Genomic DNA, 17,537 nt, shown 5'->3' with positions numbered 1-17,537 from the left:
GCCCTGATGACAGCAGGTTGGACGTGGGTGAAGATTTGGAGCCCCTTTATTCTTAGGAGTATAAGGGATACCTGCACAACACCTCCAGAGTTTCACAGGTCAAGGATTGACATTTCCTGGATTTGAAATTCCCTCTGTTCCTTCCTATGTATTTTATATTCTGGCTTTCTTGCCTGTTTTTGGCCCTTGCTTAGAGTCAGGTAAATCTGATTTGACTATCCTTGAGGTGTCTCTTACTTTGATCCTTGCTTTTTCTCTGCCGATGTCAGGACTTCAGTAGGCATATAGAGAACTTCTGCAGGAGTCTCCAATTTTACATTCACCTACAGACTTTCTCTGCTCCAATCAATTCCTCAATCACTGTCAGTTACATAATCCTAAAGCATATTCTTCTGCACTGAAACCATGAATAGTGTTCCATTTTTTTCAACAAAAAAATTCCAAGCCTGTTTCTTGAGGTCTTCTAAATCACAGTCCAATAAAACTCTCTGGCATATGTTATCTCTAGCAAAGCTGGAGTAGTTATTGTTGGATCACTTTCAATTTTCTTTACTCATACATTTTTGATTTTGTAAACTTCCTTCAGTCACCCTTTCTGCCTTTGAAAACTTTGGGTCTCATTTTGTCCTCATCCCAAATACTATATTTTATCTCTTCCTTCCCTTTCTATTTACTTCCTTCTTCATTGTTCTTCCATTTTGCTGATTTTATCAACAAATATTATCTTTCCTAACATATATCATTTGAAAACCACATCATTTAATATGTACTTCTCATAATGCAAATATTATTCTATTTTGCATTGTGTTTCAGTTTATTTTCATTAATTGGTCTTTCTAAATTACACACTACTTACAGATAAGCACTCGGTCTTAGCATTGCTGAATTCTCATTCTTTGCTACTGCATGTTATAGATGCTCAATTTTTAAAGTTTCTTGAATTAAATTTAATTTGGAAGATGTAGAAAAACTAGGATGATTTTCTGCTTTGCTAAGTGATTTATAATTTGCTATAGCATAACATTTTCCTATGCCTAACATTACAATGTATATAATGTGGCATGAAACAATATTTTTCACAAGAATATTAATGTTAGTTATTGGGACTGAACTGATTTTGCAGGGAGAATAAGACTTGCTTCATGAGAATTTAATTACAATTCTAGAAAATGGTCAGAAATCTTACCTTTGAGTAAATATTCATAGAAAATGAATTCCACAGTCATTACAAGAGACTGTTAAAAATGTATAGATAGATTGGAAGCCTGCTTTTTCCTTGAATAGAAATAATAACTTCTAAGTTATGACTTAAAGTGCTTGTTAGTAATGGCCCCACTGGGACAACATTTACCAGCAATAAGAAATACATCCAGTTCTGCTTCCTTGTATATAAAGTGTAAAGTACAAGGAGAAGCAAACTGCAAGCAATATAAGAAGAATATACTTGAGATATTATCATGATACATTAGGTTATTCATGTGGAATTCCTGAAATAAAAGCAGCTGACAAATTGTATTTCCTTAAGTTATTTTACATGGCATCCCAGCAATGACTCGTGCAAGTTTTAATACTTGCACCATTTCAGATAGTTTTCTGTAAATAAACTATATTGATTTAATGCCCTATTACTCCAATTAAGTTAATGAGGTAGAACTAATCTCAGTGCTTTTGAATTCCAAAAGTGCTTTTCAGTTCTGAAAAAAGGTATTTTATTTTCCATATGCCACTAAACTTCAAGCCTGCAAAAATGCATTTCTCTCATGCAGACTCAGTCACTTGATGTTTGAGTTTCTATTTCCAGTTATGCAGCACTTGAATGGCTGACGTATTTGCTTGAACTATTTGCTTCTTTAGAAATGTATACATGCATATTTTTTCAGTTGTTGTACATTGACCTCCATACTCCTGTTATGCCAACCTGGTATTTTAGAATGCTTAGCATATGTGTTCTATGAGGAAGGTATAGCTTTGTCATTTACTTACCATATGGCTTGGGCTGATTATTTAACTTCACTGAGATACTATAAGGTTAATTCTATACTTTAAGGTCACCAATGACATTCTAGATTAGACACACACATGCACATGCACATTTAAGTGATCACTTCTAGGTAAAAGATAAAACTTAATAGGATAAAAAATTATCCTATTAAGTTATTTTAGTTGTTTTAATGACCTTTCAGATTATTCTAATAAAATATTTGATGGCCAATTTACCAACAGTTAAGATTCACTATGTCATTTTTAGTTTATACTGATTTGGAAACATAATTATTGTTTTCATACTTTGAGATTCTCCCTGTTATTTTTCTATGGGCTTCACAAATGCCTAGCTCCCATTATTTGGTGGCTGATATGTCCATAATTTAGTACTCAGATAGTGTCACATATGTAAAAAATCTCAACCTTCCTTCATCTTTATCAGGATAAATTTAAGAGTCCATCTTCAATTTTGCCATGCCTTTGAACTTGCCTCTTGTGAAGTTTTTTCCCTTCATGTTTCATTTATTTATTTTTGTTCCTTGTACCAATAATGCACCTCCATATAGATTTTGGGACAGGATAACATACTTATTTGTTTCTCCATAATTCCTATTATGTTTATAGGCTTCAGAGTGTATGGAGTTATTTAAAATTTAATAGTCAGTATTTTTGAGAAATACCTTTAAGTGAATTCTTAAGTAAAGAGCTCTAGGTCTTGATTTTCAATATCTCTTTTCTGATTTTTACTATGTTTATATTTTATATTTAGTTACTTTTTTTCTTAAATTCAAAACTGGAAAAATAACCTAATGAACATTAAAGAAGCAAATCAATGGAGAGTTTTATGTTAGAACATGGAGAACTTCACCAATTTCTCAGTAAATTAGTAGAAATATGAATAAGTAATACAATCAGTCTGAAGATGCTTATATTAGAACATTAATATAAGGGATAAAATGTGTCCGGTTTCAAGGATTATGCAAGAGATATTAGCCTACTTAACAGATTCTTTCTCATGGTATTAGGCAAAATGAACAGCTAAAAGGAATGGAATTTTGTGGTGTAGTTTCAGAGGACAGAGGTGTGCTGCAAAACCTCTTTTTCAACCCTAAGGTGGAGTTTTAATAACTGTGAGAGAATTTCTTTTTCTTTAGCATCAACTATCGACTTTCAAAGAAATTCCATCTTTAAAATTTAAAAAATTACCATCTCCCCAACATCCCCCTTTTCCAATAGAGTAACATTTGGAGATGAAACTTCTCAAATTTTCACTCCTAAGAAATCATTTAATATATTTTTTCATAGACATCATTGTGTAAAATTTTTGTCTACTTAATTTATTAATTAATAAACCTTTCACTACATTCTTTTGAAAAAATGTAAACATGTTGCTTGTACAAAAGACTTTTAATGTAGGACAACAAAAGCAGAAACCACTTGGGAAAATTATACATCTGAATTCTTTAAAATATCTTAAGCAATTTCATAGAAAATATAAATAAAATTAAGAAGAAAACAGCAAAGTACAAAAAGGGTAATACCTTATATGTAAAGTGTTTTAGAGTAAATAAAAAATTATAAAAAGCCGAATAAAAAACTGGGCAAAGCTCATGGGAAGGCAATTGCGGAGGGGAAAAATAGAAATGGCCATCTCATATATGAGTATATAAATAGTCAACCTCATTAATCTGTATGGAATGCATTAAAAAATCAGTAACATGCATTTTCACATAGCAAAGAAGCAATGTAACATATTGTCAAGCAAGGCTGAGGTGAAAAATGGGCATACTCATGCCTCATTTCAGTGAGATGAGCTTTGGTGTAATGAAACAAACATTTCTGAAGTGCAAAATTATACTGTTATATCTTAAATAGATAATTTTGTATATGATAACATTTTAGCTAAAAGTGAATTTAACATTCATCTATTATTATTAGGAAAAAATTAAATCACCCTATAATAAAAAATAAAATATTTCTGAATATATTGTTGAATAAATTATAAACAATATGTGGTGCATGTGCTCTTTTAAGTAGAATAAGTGCAGACTTTGATATATTGTAAATCATGCTAATTTACAAATGCAAATATTTAACTGAAGAGGGAACAAAGGCATAATATTTAGTATTCAAACATCATCAGACACCAACTGAGGGCCAGTATTTCACGTTTTATAATTCTTTAATAGTTACAACAATCCTATTAGGTATGTACTGTTATTTTCCCCAATTTAAAGATGCCAAAACTGAAGCACTGAAATTTAATTAACTTACTTAAGGTCATCCTTCCAGGATTTAAAACATAGAATTTGAAACTTGTCAGTCTGACTCTAGAGCTAAATTGTCTTTTTTACTAAACTTTTTACGTGTTAGAGGTGAAGTGTAAAATTACAGTTTTAGACAACAGCTGTAATGCTTTCATTCAGATATGAAGGCCAAAGATACAACAGTAACTACAAAATAAATTATTGCATGCAATGTGTTTTTGTGGGCTTAAGAAGGTAAAGAATATAAGCATATTGAGTGGAATTTCATGAGTCACTAACTAGCTTAGCCCATTTATTCTCACAACCTCTGATCTTATTTCCAATTCCATTTCACTTTACAGGAAAATTTCTGAATCAGGAACAGAAATTGGAAATCATGGAACAAGAAACTAAGTCAGGAGTGACTGAATTTGAATTGCGTGGTCTTTCAGGTCCTCGAGAGCTTCAACTTTTTTACTTTGCTTTTTTCACATTTTTCTATTTATCCATTGTGCTGGGGAACCTCCTCATTGTGCTCACAATCATCTCTGACCCTGTGCTACACACACCCATGTACTTCCTCCTCAGTAACCTCTCCCTCATTGTCATGTGTCTGTCCACCATTGCCACCCCCACAATGATTGTTGACTTCCTCATGGAGCACAAGACCATCACTTTTGAGGGCTGCATGGCCCAGATATTCTTTCTGCAAGTCTTTGCTGGGGGAGAAATGATGCTGCTGGTGGCCATGGCATATGATAGATATGTAACCATATGTCGACCCCTGCACTATGTGGCCATCATGAGTGTACAGAAGTGCACAGGCCTCGTGGTGGGCTCCTGGGTCATTGGGGTTTTGCACTCAGGAAGTCAGCTGGTCTTCATAGAAAACCTCCCATTCTGTGGCCCCAACAAAGTGGACAGCTTTTTCTGTGACCTTCACCTAGTTGTCAAACTTGCCTGCACTGACACATATGTCCTCCAGATTCTGATGCTTGCAGGCAGTGATCTAATGGCCATGAGCTCCTTTGTGCTCTTGTTGATCTCCTACTCAGCAATCCTGGTCACCGTGCAACGTCATTCCTCAGCTGGCATGGCCAAGGCACGGGGCACCCTGACTGCCCATGTCACAGTGGTGATCCTCTTCTTTGGGCCCTGCATTTTCATTTATGGCTGGCCATTCAGGAACCTCCCAGCAGATAAGGTGCTCTCAATATTCTATACCATTTTCACCCCTCTCTTAAACCCTTTGATCTATGCTTTAAGAAATAAGGAAGTAATATCAGCAATGCGAAAACTGAGGAGTTGACAGATCAGTTCTTGACAGTCTCCCAGTTTTCCCTTGTGTTAAATAATAGCTCATAATAAAAGCCAGGTTACTGCACCTTTTCTGTGAATTACTGTTAAATTTGAAATGTCCTACCAGGAGAATGGGACTCTTTATCTTTTTCTTATGAAATAATTCTTATTTGATTCAGACTAAAATTATTTGTAATGGTCAAAGTCTTTGTTTTCTATTAAATTCATTGTTCTATCAAATTTATGCTCCTTCTACCCATGTTGAAAAATGTGAAAATGTACCTAATACTAATGTAGGATGTTTAAATCATATTTTAAAAAAATTCAGGATAGTGTTTAATTTACAGATATTTCTACTCAGCATCTCATTTAATGCCAAAAATTAGAGGCAGATACAGTTTTTAATTTTATAGATGAGGATGCTGTTGAACCATTCTTATCTTTTTTAGGTGGGAAAATAAATCCAATTACAGAATCCAATCATTTCCATTTGTCCCTGTATATTTAGAAATATATGTATCTGTAATGCTTGCTATTCAAACTGTTTCTGTCTGAAACAGTTGCTATTCAAACAGTTTGAATAGCAAGTATTTTGTGTGTGTGCATGTAGAAATGTCATTTCTTGCAAGCCAAACTCTCACTGCAAAGTATCCAAGCTTAGGGATCAAATACTGAGCATATTTTTGTCTGAGCTCATTATCTGAACTCAAAAACAAAATGCACTTATATTTTCCGTAGACAATGGACAAACAACAAACCTGGAGACCCAGGTAATATTTCATTGTCAATGTATTAAATCATAGTTAAAAATTGCCAGTCAAAGTTAGTGGGTTGATGACTACACATAAAAACAGAAATCTCTCACATATAAATAGATGATTTCATGAACACGGCTAAATATATCTTTTTTTGTCTATATATTCCCATGCCTAGCTAGGTCATGGTTTCTAATCTACCCAATTGAAGAAAGCATAACTTACAATACATGTTTTTTAATGCTCTCCAAAAGTATAAGAATATTGTTTTTGATTTCTCAAATGAAGCCTATATACACACATTCAAGTTTAAATGTTAATTAAGACATTAATATTTAATACCAGTTATGTTTTTTCATTCATAATGTCACCATTCTGCAATATCCTTTGATTTCTCTCTGACATATAGAATTAAAAATAATCCAATAAGTAGATTTATAATATGATTATGATGATAATAAAGCCAAACATATTCAATTATCACTAAATACTTTTAAAATTATACTTGCACTATAGTATTTCTTGACTCCCATAAGATACCTGTTCATCAAGAAAAGAAGATTATGCTTCTATTTCTGAGACAATTGAAATACAGGTAATCTGAAATTCTAACATAATTAAGTCTGTAAGTTCTGGGTGCATTTTAAAAAGAAACCAATAATTTTATGGGATTCTGTGGGAGAAGTAAGGTGTTGGGAAGTGATTTCAGATCATGTAAATGATGGACAATGCAGGGCCATTGGGAAAAATTCATCTGTGCAAGTGTGTGGAGTAGAATTAGATCCTTTGTGCCTGAACCCATAAAGCCTATTCCTTCAGTGAAGGTGTGTACCTGAAGAATGTGCTGACGAGTAAAAAAGAAAAGGCCAAAAATATTTCCTCACAGCCCTCATCTATAATTAGAAAAAAAATATTTCCTCATGGAAATTATAATGATGGCTTTGCTCACAAAGAAGACTGATTTTAAATTTTCATTCCTTCATAGTCAGATGAGTTTTACAGTGAAAAATCAACATGAAAGATGTTCCATCTCAGCAATTGATGAAAACTTAGGGCATGTGGCAAAGGAAAATGGAAATCTCTCTGCAGGGTCCACATACTTAAAACTTTCCATAATGAAATCCTGCTAAATTTGAATTTACAATTAAATTCACAAAACACAAATGCAGCCTAACCACAGTGTTCATGAGCCATACAACCAAAAAGGCAGGTAGAAAGAAAAAGGACGTTAAAAACATATCCATCACACAGGGCCACGGTGGCTCAGTGGCAGAGTCCTCACTTTCCATGCTGGAGACCTGGTTCGATTCCAGGTGCCTGTCCATGTTAAAAAAAAAAAGTAAAAGAGACATATCACATGAACATCAATCCCAAAAAGCAAAAAATACAAATCCAGAAGCATATGAAAAAATAAACTCCATGCTAGTGGGGATTTATAACAGGAATACAATATGGTTAAAAACAAAAAGCAATCAATATAACTCACCACATTAATAGATTGAAGGAAAAGTTACTGATGCTCAAGTGATGCAGTAAAAGCATTTGATGAAATTGGACATTCATTTATAGTAAAATCACTTAACAAACTTGAAATAGAAAGGAATTCCTTCAAAGATAACACCCATACCTAACATCATACCCAATGGTCAAAGACTGAAAACTTCCCTCTAAGATGAAGATCAAGACAACAATGTGTGCTTTTCCATTTTCTCTTCATATTTTCTTGAAATTATAAACAGAACAGATAAGAAAGTAAAAGAAATAAAATTCTCCTGTACTGGAACTAGACAATATTTGTATTCACAGATTACAAGATTTTATATAAAGAAAACTTGAAGGAAACATACCCACAAAAACTATTAGAGTTCATATACAAATTCCTCAGAAGTGGAGGATATAATATCAACACTTAAAAAGCTATTGTAGGATGGTGCAACAGTAGTTCAGTGGCAGAATTCTTGGTTGCCATGCCAGAGACCCAGGATCAATTCCTGGTGCCTGCCCATTCCGAAAAAAAAAAAGTTATTGTAGTTCCATACAGTACCTATGAGCACCCCCCAAAAAAATAAATTGAGGAAGCATTTCAAACAGAAATGGCATGCAATATTATAAAACATCTAGGAATAAATTTAACCAAGTCCATGAAAGACTTGTGCACTGAAAACTATAACACATGGTCAGAGAAATTAAAGAAGACCTAAATAAATAGAAATATATCTCATGTTCATAAATTGGAAGAAGAGATAGGTAAGATGTCAATATTACCACCTAAAACAAACTACAGATTACATAGAAATATAATCAAAATTTCAACTGCCATATTTCACAAATGGAACAGCCAAGCAACATAATCAAAGGACCCCAGGGAGACAAAATAATATAAAAAAGAAGAACAAAGTTTGGAGCTTGCATCTTTTGATTTCAAAGCTTGTTATAAAACTACAATAAACACAACACTTTGGTATTGGCATAAGGGTAGACAGATCAATGGAATAAAACAGAAAATCTAGCATAAGCTCATATGATTATGGCTAACTGATTTTCAATAAGAATGCTGAGAATATTAAATGTGGAAAGAAAAATCTCTTCAAGAAATGATGCTGGGAAAACTGGATATCCATCTGTGAAAGACTGATGTTGGAACGTTATATCACACCATATCAAAAATTAATTCAAAATGGATAAATATCTAAACAAAGGATTTTAAACCATAAAACTCTGAGAAGAAACCACAGAGATAAATTTTCATGACCTTTTAGTTGTCAATGATTTCTCAGATATGTTACCAAAACACGAGCAACAAAAGAAAAAAAAAGTAACTGAGTTGGGTTTCTGCAAAATCTAAATTGTTTGTGTTTCAAAGGACAACATCAAGAAAGTTTAATGATATCACACAGAATGGGAGAAAATTTTTGCAAACCATATAACTGATAAGGGTAGAATATCCAGAATCTACAAAGAATTGCAAGAATTCAACAACCAATGGCAAAAAACTCAATTTAAAAATGATCAAAGTGTTGAAGAAGATATTTAGATGGCAAAAAAAACATGAAAAGATGTTCCACATCATTAATCATCAGCAAGATATAAATCTTACTGTGATATCATTTCTCATCCACTAGGATTGTTACAATAAAAAAATATACAGAAAATTACAAGTGTTTGCAAGGATGTGGAGAAATTGGAACCTTTAAACATTGTGGGTAGGAATCTAAAATGGTGCAGCCACTGTGGAAAATGCTTTACAGTTCCTCAGATAGTTAAACATAGACATGCCACCTGACACAGGGATTCCTCTCCTAGTTTTACATCCAGAACAAGTGAAAAGAGGTACTCAAGAGAAATCTTTTACACACAATGTTCATAGCAGCACTATCCATAATAGCTAAAAAGGTAGAAACAATGGAAATGTCCAAGCATTTGACAAAATTTCACACCCATCCATGACAAAAATACTCAGATAATTAGGAATAGTGGGAATTTTTTTCCAGTTGTGAAGAGTGTTTTATGGAAATTCATAACTATTATCATTCTTAATGATGAGAATATAAGATGAAGGAAAATTTAAGGATGAATAATTCCCTGGTATTATTCCACATACCAGTGGAAATTCTAGCCAGTTAAAGTAAAGCAAAAAAATAAAGCAAGTCAAAAGGACATACTTGTGGGAAAGGAAAATATTTTTAAAAATCCGTATTTTCAGTTACATAATTGTCTATGTAGAAATTCTAGAGAAATTGACAATAAAACCCTCCTTGAACTAATTACATATTTGTGAATTTTCCATTTCTTTCTTTGTTTTTGATTTCTAGCTTCATTCTGTTTGGTTGGAGATTATATACATTGTATGATTTCAATATTTTTGGATTTAATGAAACTTTCTTTGTGACCTAACATATTGTATATCCTGGAAAATAATCCAAGTGAACTCACGAAAATGTATATTGTGTTTTTCTTGGGTGTAGATTTCTATATATGTATGTAAAAAATAGTTTGTTTAAAGTATCATTCAACTCTTGTATTTCTCTATTGCTGTGATTAGATGTCCTACCATTAGTTTAAGTGGTATCAGAGTGTCCTACTATTGATGTAGAACCATCCATTTCTTCAAATCTGTCAACACTTGGCTCGCATCTTTTGAGGCTCTGCTGTTAGGTGCCTATATATTTGTAATTGTTGTGTCTTCTGGTTGAATTGTTCCCTCTATCAGTGTATAATGATCATCTTTGTCCCTCATAACTGTTCTTAACCTCAGGCATATTTTATCTTATATTGTCAGAATTACCCAGCTATCTTTTGCAGTAAGCAAAATACTTGTACACTATTTATTTTTTCATCATTTCACTTTCAATCTACTTGTACCTTTGAATTTAAGGTCAGTCTTTTACAGATAACATATAGTTTGGGTCATTTTTTTTTTATCCATTCTTTCAATCTCTGCCTTTTGACTGGAGAGTTTAATCCATTTACATTTAAAATCACAACTGACAATGCAGGATTAGCTTCTAGAATTTTGCTATTTAGCCTCTGTATATCTTATACCTCTTAATGCTTACTTTTATAATTATTTTATTTTTCTATGTTGTGTCATATTGAATGTCTTCTCTTTTCTGAATATACTTTTCTTGTAGTTAACGTGGGCTTAAAATTACTGTTCTCAATATAAAATATTCATATTGGTTTGATACCAACTTAACTTCAATTGTCATATGTTTATACTTTTTCTAAACCACATTGTACTTATTATCACTAATTATCACTTACATATTCATATTTTGTATGTTCAATACCACAGATTTATCATTCCTTTTTATGCATTTCATTCTAGCACCTGTAGGAAATATGTAATGGAATTACATATCAAACAATGCACTACAATAATACTGGTATATATAATTGCTCCAATGATTCCCTTCACTGTAGATCTTTATTTCTTTGTGCTTATTTGAACCACTATCTAGTGTCTATTCTTTTTGGTCTGAAGAATTTTCCTTTATCATTGGTTGTAGGACAGATCTAGTGGTAATGAATTCCTTCAGCTTTTATTTATCTGAGAATATTTAATGTCTTCCTCATTTTTTAAAGTAAGTATCCATAGTAATACAATTCATGGCTGGCAGTTGCTGTCTTTTAGAACTTTAAGTATTCAAATCCATTGCCTTCTTTACTCCATGGATTTTGGTGAGCAATAGGCACTCAATCTAATTGGGAATCTTTTGTATATAACATGCTGCTTTTCTCTGGCAGCTTTCAAAGTTCTCTGCTTGTTCTTTGCATTTTTGTAGTGTGATCACTGTATGTCAGGGCATATTTTTCTTCAAGCTCATACTGTTTGGCATTCTCTGGGCTTCTTGGATATGCATACTCACATCTTTTGCTAAGTTTGGACATTCCCCAATGTTATTTCTTTGAATATACCTTCTTCCCCTTTCTTTCTTTCTTCTCCTTTTGGGACTCCCATAATGTATGTACTTGTATGTATGATGAATGTACAAGAGGGTTCTTATGCTGTTTTTTCTCTTTATAATTATTTTTCCTTTCTGCTCCTCAGCCTCACTCATTTCAATTGTCTTGTCTTCGAGTTTACAAATTCTTTCTTCTGCCATTTCCAATTTGCTCTTGAAATTTTTGCTCTAGCAATTTTTCATTTCAATTATTGTGATCTTCATCTCCACTAGTTCTGTGTGGCTCCTTTTTAAAATTTCTACTTCTTTACTAAGGCTCTCATATTGCTCATTCATTATTTTTCTGATATCCTTTAGTTCTTTCTCTGTATTTTCCTTCATCACCTTAAGCATTGTTTTCTCAGTTCATTTTTTTAGAGGCTTGAGTGGGTGTGTTGGTTTTAAAGGATTTTTGTACCCTAGAAAAGCCGTGTTTTGATCCTGGTCAACCTTGTGGGAGCAACAGTTTCTTCTAATCCCTATTCAGTACTATAGATTGAAAACTTGTTTGGGTTGTTTCCATGGGGATGTAACTCAATCCATTGTGGATATTAAGCTTGATTAGATTAAGATGTGACTCCATCCCTTCAACACAGGTCTTGATTAGCTTATTGGAATCCTATAAAGGGGAAACATTTTGGAGAGAGTTCCTTCTGAGAATGAGAAGAAAGCCGCAGAACCATGATGGAATGATGAGAAAACCACAGAGTCCATCAGCCAGCAATCTTTAGAGATGAAGAAGGAGAATGCTGCCCAGGAGCTTCATGTGCCAAGAGACCTGGAGAGGAAGCTAGAAGATGTCACCATGCTCAACATGTGCCTTTGCAGCTAAAAGAGAACCCCAGAACCTCATTGGCCTTCTTGAACCAAGGTATCTTTCTCTGGATGCCTTAGATTGGACATTTCTATAGACTTGCTTTAATTGGGACATTTTCTTGGCCTTAGAACTATAAACTAGCACCTTGTTAAATTCCCCTTTTTAAAAACCATTCTGTTTCTGGTATACTGCATTCTGACAGCTAGCAAACTAAACACTGTGTATGTCCACATTTTTGTAGGAGCTTTCTGAATTTTATCCCCTTCCTTTGGATGGGCCATTGTTTCCTGTGTCTTTGCCTTTCTTGAATTCTCCTCTTTCAGACTGCATATTTTAATATTTTAAGACATTAACTCTGGGATTTATTCCATGAGATGTCTGTTACAGCATTTTGCAACAGACTGGTGATAAGATAGATTTTTTTGAGCTGCAGCCCTCTTATCAGGAAGGTCTGCCAAAGGTGAATGCAGTTTGCAGGGTTTTTCCTGCCTTCCTAAACCTATGTCTTTTCTTGGGCTTTTGCTTTTTAGTTGTTTTGGAGTTTCCCTGTTTTCAAGAATTTGATTGTTCCCTCTTCTCAGGAGACAGAACTCCCTCTCCTGGATGTTTGAAGCCAGCAAGCCTTTGTCCCAGACTCTCTGCCTCTGTAGTTTCTTACACTCCTTGCATTGTCTTAATCTGCTTTTGTTTGGTGGGAAAATTCTGGTAGGAGCATACCAGGTAAGAATTTCCCAAGTCTGTCTTCCCTATCCAAACAAGACCAGGGACCACCTGCAAAGGTGGTGCAGACTGACTCTAAATTGCCCTGGGGAAGGCATCAAGAAGCTTGCCAATGCTTCTTCCAGGCTCCCTAAAGCTTTCTTGGCCTGCCTGGAATATGCAGCTCTTCAACTAACTGTCCCCTCATTTTCATGAGGAAGTGGAACATTGTTAAGTCTCCTCCACCATAGACTTTGTCCCAGATGGCTTGAAACAATGGCCACTCTTAGAGCTGGGTCCCCAGCTATCAGTACAAAATGATGGTTTAGTCAAAAACCCTCATCAGTGATTGACCATACCCATCCCTGGTCTTGGTGAAGAGGATATTTATGTCACCAGTAAGCTAGCAAAAGTCTGGACCACACAGTAGCCTGCTTTGAGAATGGGAATGGCTGCTGGTAGCTGCCTTACAGAAGAGTAATTCACTGTTCTTCCTTGGGTTCTGGGTAGTATTCTTTTGATCTCCAGTATTTCCAAATAGTTTTCTCAGATGGTTCTTGTCTGTTTAATAGTTGTTCTGGTGGAAGGACTGAGTCCTGGAATTCTCTACTCTGCTCTCTTTCCATAGTCCTCTGATTTATTATTTTTTGAAGTCTGCAGTATAAACTGACTCTGTGTGGAGGCTCTCCTTCAATCCTTAGTCCAGCTTTTACTGAGCCTGTAGATTAGCCCCAGGTAAACAGAAGAATCTTCTCAGGTCTTTCAGGGGATGCCTTGCCCTAGCAAGCATAGTATCCTTCAATAATTCCCCAAGTAATCAAAAATGCTCTTGTGTGTCCTCATGCCCCCTTCCTCCTCCCTCCAAAGAAACTCTCCCCGTAACCTCTCCTTCTAGGCTCCAGGCACTGTGCTTTGTGTCAGCTGCAATCTTTCACCTAGGTGGTTACAATTTGCTCTGTTCCATGTCACTTTTCCATGCTACTTCACACTGCTTCTCTGCCTCAAGTGAGTTCTGGTTTAGGTGAAATACACAATTGCCTTGAGTTACATTTTCAGGGAATGGGCTGAGACCAACCTACAACTGCACTAAATGTGCATGTTAGGTGTACTCTGCCTCCACCAGAGACAGATACCAGGAACACATAAAAGGAATGTGGAGTGCCTGGCTGGGAACACAGGCTGTAGTCAGTCCCATAGTAATGTCCACTCTGGATAAGGTTGGGGGGCCAGGACAAATAAGCATCATGCAGTTTTCCTAGCATTTTTAAGTTGTTTCACCTTGTTTCTGCATTCACTGGGTAGCTGTTTACTTGAGTATTTTCCAGAGCTGGTGGAATGTTAGTTGTGGCTGTTCTGCTTTATTTTCAGCGTTTCTATGGAGAAAGGAGTGCTTTTTTTGAGCTTCTTATTCAACCACCTTCATGGTGTTGCTATGTTATATAACATTTTTTAAATGAAATACAGAAATGCAAAGCAGTTTAGTGGTTGCCAGGAGTTAAGGAGGTAGTGGGATCAAAGGGATGTTGGATTGGTTGTCAAACAGCAACACAAAGGAAACTTGTGATAATGGAAATGTTTCACCCTTGACTGCATTAATGTCAATATCCTACTTATGTACTATATTGTACTATAGACTATACTATATTGTACTATGTTTTGATACTATAGATTTTCAATTTGGGGAAGACAGGACAAATGAGATACAGCATTCCTTTGTGTGATTTCTTTCAACTTCTTGTAACTCTACAATTGTCTCAGAATAAAAAAAGTTTAATTAAAAAATAACAACAAATTGGACATGCATAAATACATAAATAAATATCTTATTTATTGAAATAACTAAATAACATATGAGCTAAAGAACATAGTAAACATAATTTAAGAGAGAACCAGTGGCCTGAAAAATAGATCTGAGGTATTTCTATAGAAAGCATCACTGATAACTAAAGGGAAGGAAACTAGCAAAGAGAAATGAAAGATATTGAAGATATGATTAAATGCTCCAACACAAGTAAACAAGTAAAAGGAGGTGAGAATAGGCATAAGGGAATTCTCAGAAAATAAATAGCTGATAATTTATCAAAATTTATGTAAATTATGAATTTGAAATCTATGATACATAAATAATGTTGAGCTGAATAAATTAAAATAAATACAGATCTCAAATAATTGTGGTGAAAAGATATAACACTAAACAAAAAGAAAATATTATAAAAACAGCTATAGAGAAAATGCAGTTTTCAACAAAATAGTGATTAACAGTCAAACCATGATTTATCTACAGAAAGACTAGAAGCAAGAAGGTAATAGAACAATATTGTCATTACTTGACAGAAAATAATGAGTAATCTGTATTTCTATATCCATTTATGCAAACACTCAAGGTAAGGGAAATAATACATTTTCATGTAAAGCCCAAAAATTAACTACTTATGGATCATGGCTGAATGAATTAACTTAGAAACACTTATAGCTAATAGTGCAAATATGACAATATTCTTTTATCAGTTGTAGCAAAGATACCATGCTGATTCAGTGTGTTAATAATGGAGGCATTTAATATGGGAACTCTGAACTTTCTGCGTGATTTTTCTGTAAATCTACAACATCTCTAAAATAAAAAAAATTTATTAAAATAGTAAAAATAAATTTAAAATGTTATTTCTCATCAAGGAAATAGAAGTTGGAAGGAAAATGTTAGATGAGGAAAGAAATGCTGAGCAAAGAATTTGTATATTTGTATAAATCTAGACAAACATTGATTGTTTAAAAAATAATGATAATATGAAAAATTTGGGGAATACAGAAACGAGATGGAAAAAAAATTGGGAAACCATGAAGGATGTCTCAGAACTCTCTTCTTTGCCTGTGCCTCCTGATGGCTCATGGCTTTGAAAATACTAGTAAATCATGATACCGGGTCAGATATCAGATTAACATAAGTCAGATTTGACCACTCAGTCCTCTCCTAGGAAGACACTTTGAAGAACCTCTGATACATATTTATTAGAAGATCTTCACATAAATGTTCGTCAGAGAGAATCTAGATGTGCATTCACCAAAAATCCAGACAAATATATGGAATGGAATGGACATACCTATGTATAGTGGAAAAAGCCACAGCATTAAAATGATTGAAATAAAACTATGATATCAATGTAGATAACTGTTCAAAACAAATTACTGAGTGTAAACTGGGATGTTACAAAATAATGCATAGAGGATTATGCCACTTGTGTACAATTAAATGAATGTGAAAATCAAGACTCTATATTTTTGTGAATTTATCTCTCTGTCCTAAAACTGCTAAAATAGTTAACTTGTGAAGCTGAGTTTGAGGTGGTATATTATAATGCTTCAAATGACATTGTCTTATTTCTGATGAAAATACAGGAAATACACCATAATAGTAAGATCTGGAAAATGTGAATATTTTATATAATGGTATTCATTTAATAGTTGTCCTTATTTTCTACATGGTTGAAATTTTAAAAGTCATTTTACACAAAAGCAAACTGAGGATCAGAGGGTTAGTGACTTGTTTGATAACTTATTCTTAGTTATTGGTAAAACTGGGAACAAGAACCCCTTTCATTTAAGTTCTAATTAACTTCCATAATCACTACATGCTCAAGTGGCAAGGACACCTTCATCACCAAATCAGAGCATATCTCATTTATGCTAAAGTGTTATTATCAGTTGTATAGAATTCACAGAAGATACTTCATTCCACTGCCCAAGGGCTAAAGTCCCTTTTTTTTCCTATGGTACTGTGGTCCACATTGTAATACATATCGAGAATGTGGGGTGTTATTTACTTTGTTCCAAGGGGAAAATCTCGTGGAAGGTATTAATAATCTCCATTGGGATTACCAGTTGGTCATTACATACAACCATGGTACTTTTCCAGTTTGACAACAGAAGAAGCAAGTATAAATATCACTACTCCAAGCAGATTAATCCTACAATAGAAAAAGTGAAGAATTCAGTTAAATTCTCTGATATGCATCATATCAGGTAGGATTTACCTAACAAACTTAAAAAATAGATTGCTTCCATTTACTTATTTTATTCAGTTATTGAATTGTGCCTTAGAGAGGACTTAACAAATAGAGAGAAAAATTGTTTGCAAGTAAAGGAAAGGGAATCAAAAAGAAGATTCATATGTCTTAGCATGCCTTACAATTTGTGAGAAGTTATATAACATGAAGTGTTCTCTGGAAGATTATGGCAAACTCTGTATTCAGAAAAATCCATTATAACACTCTTAGCTGTCATCCAGAGAGCAATAGTG

At 34.0% G+C, this 17,537-nt stretch overlaps 1 protein-coding gene across 1 annotated transcript; it reads left to right on the top strand.

Moving 5' to 3' along the window:
* Nucleotides 1-4,626: 4,626 nt before the first annotated feature.
* Nucleotides 4,627-5,538, top strand: LOC143654996 (olfactory receptor 4K15-like). Its single transcript, XM_077126579.1, has one exon. It carries the CDS (start codon nt 4,627-4,629, stop codon nt 5,536-5,538), a length of 912 nt encoding a protein of 303 aa, XP_076982694.1.
* The last annotated feature ends 11,999 nt before the right edge of the window (nt 5,539-17,537 follow it).

The sequence above is a fragment of the Tamandua tetradactyla genome, chromosome 14 (assembly GCF_023851605.1).
Source record: "Tamandua tetradactyla isolate mTamTet1 chromosome 14, mTamTet1.pri, whole genome shotgun sequence".
Classification (NCBI taxonomy): domain Eukaryota; kingdom Metazoa; phylum Chordata; class Mammalia; order Pilosa; family Myrmecophagidae; genus Tamandua; species Tamandua tetradactyla.
Note: the sequence above shows the minus strand (reverse complement) of the source record. Positions and strands in the feature narration are given on the sequence as shown.

Coding starts and splice junctions, on each gene's coding strand:
- LOC143654996 (XM_077126579.1), top strand. CDS start 4,627: ATGGAACAAGAAACTAAGTCAGGAGTGACTGAATTTGAATTGCGTGGT.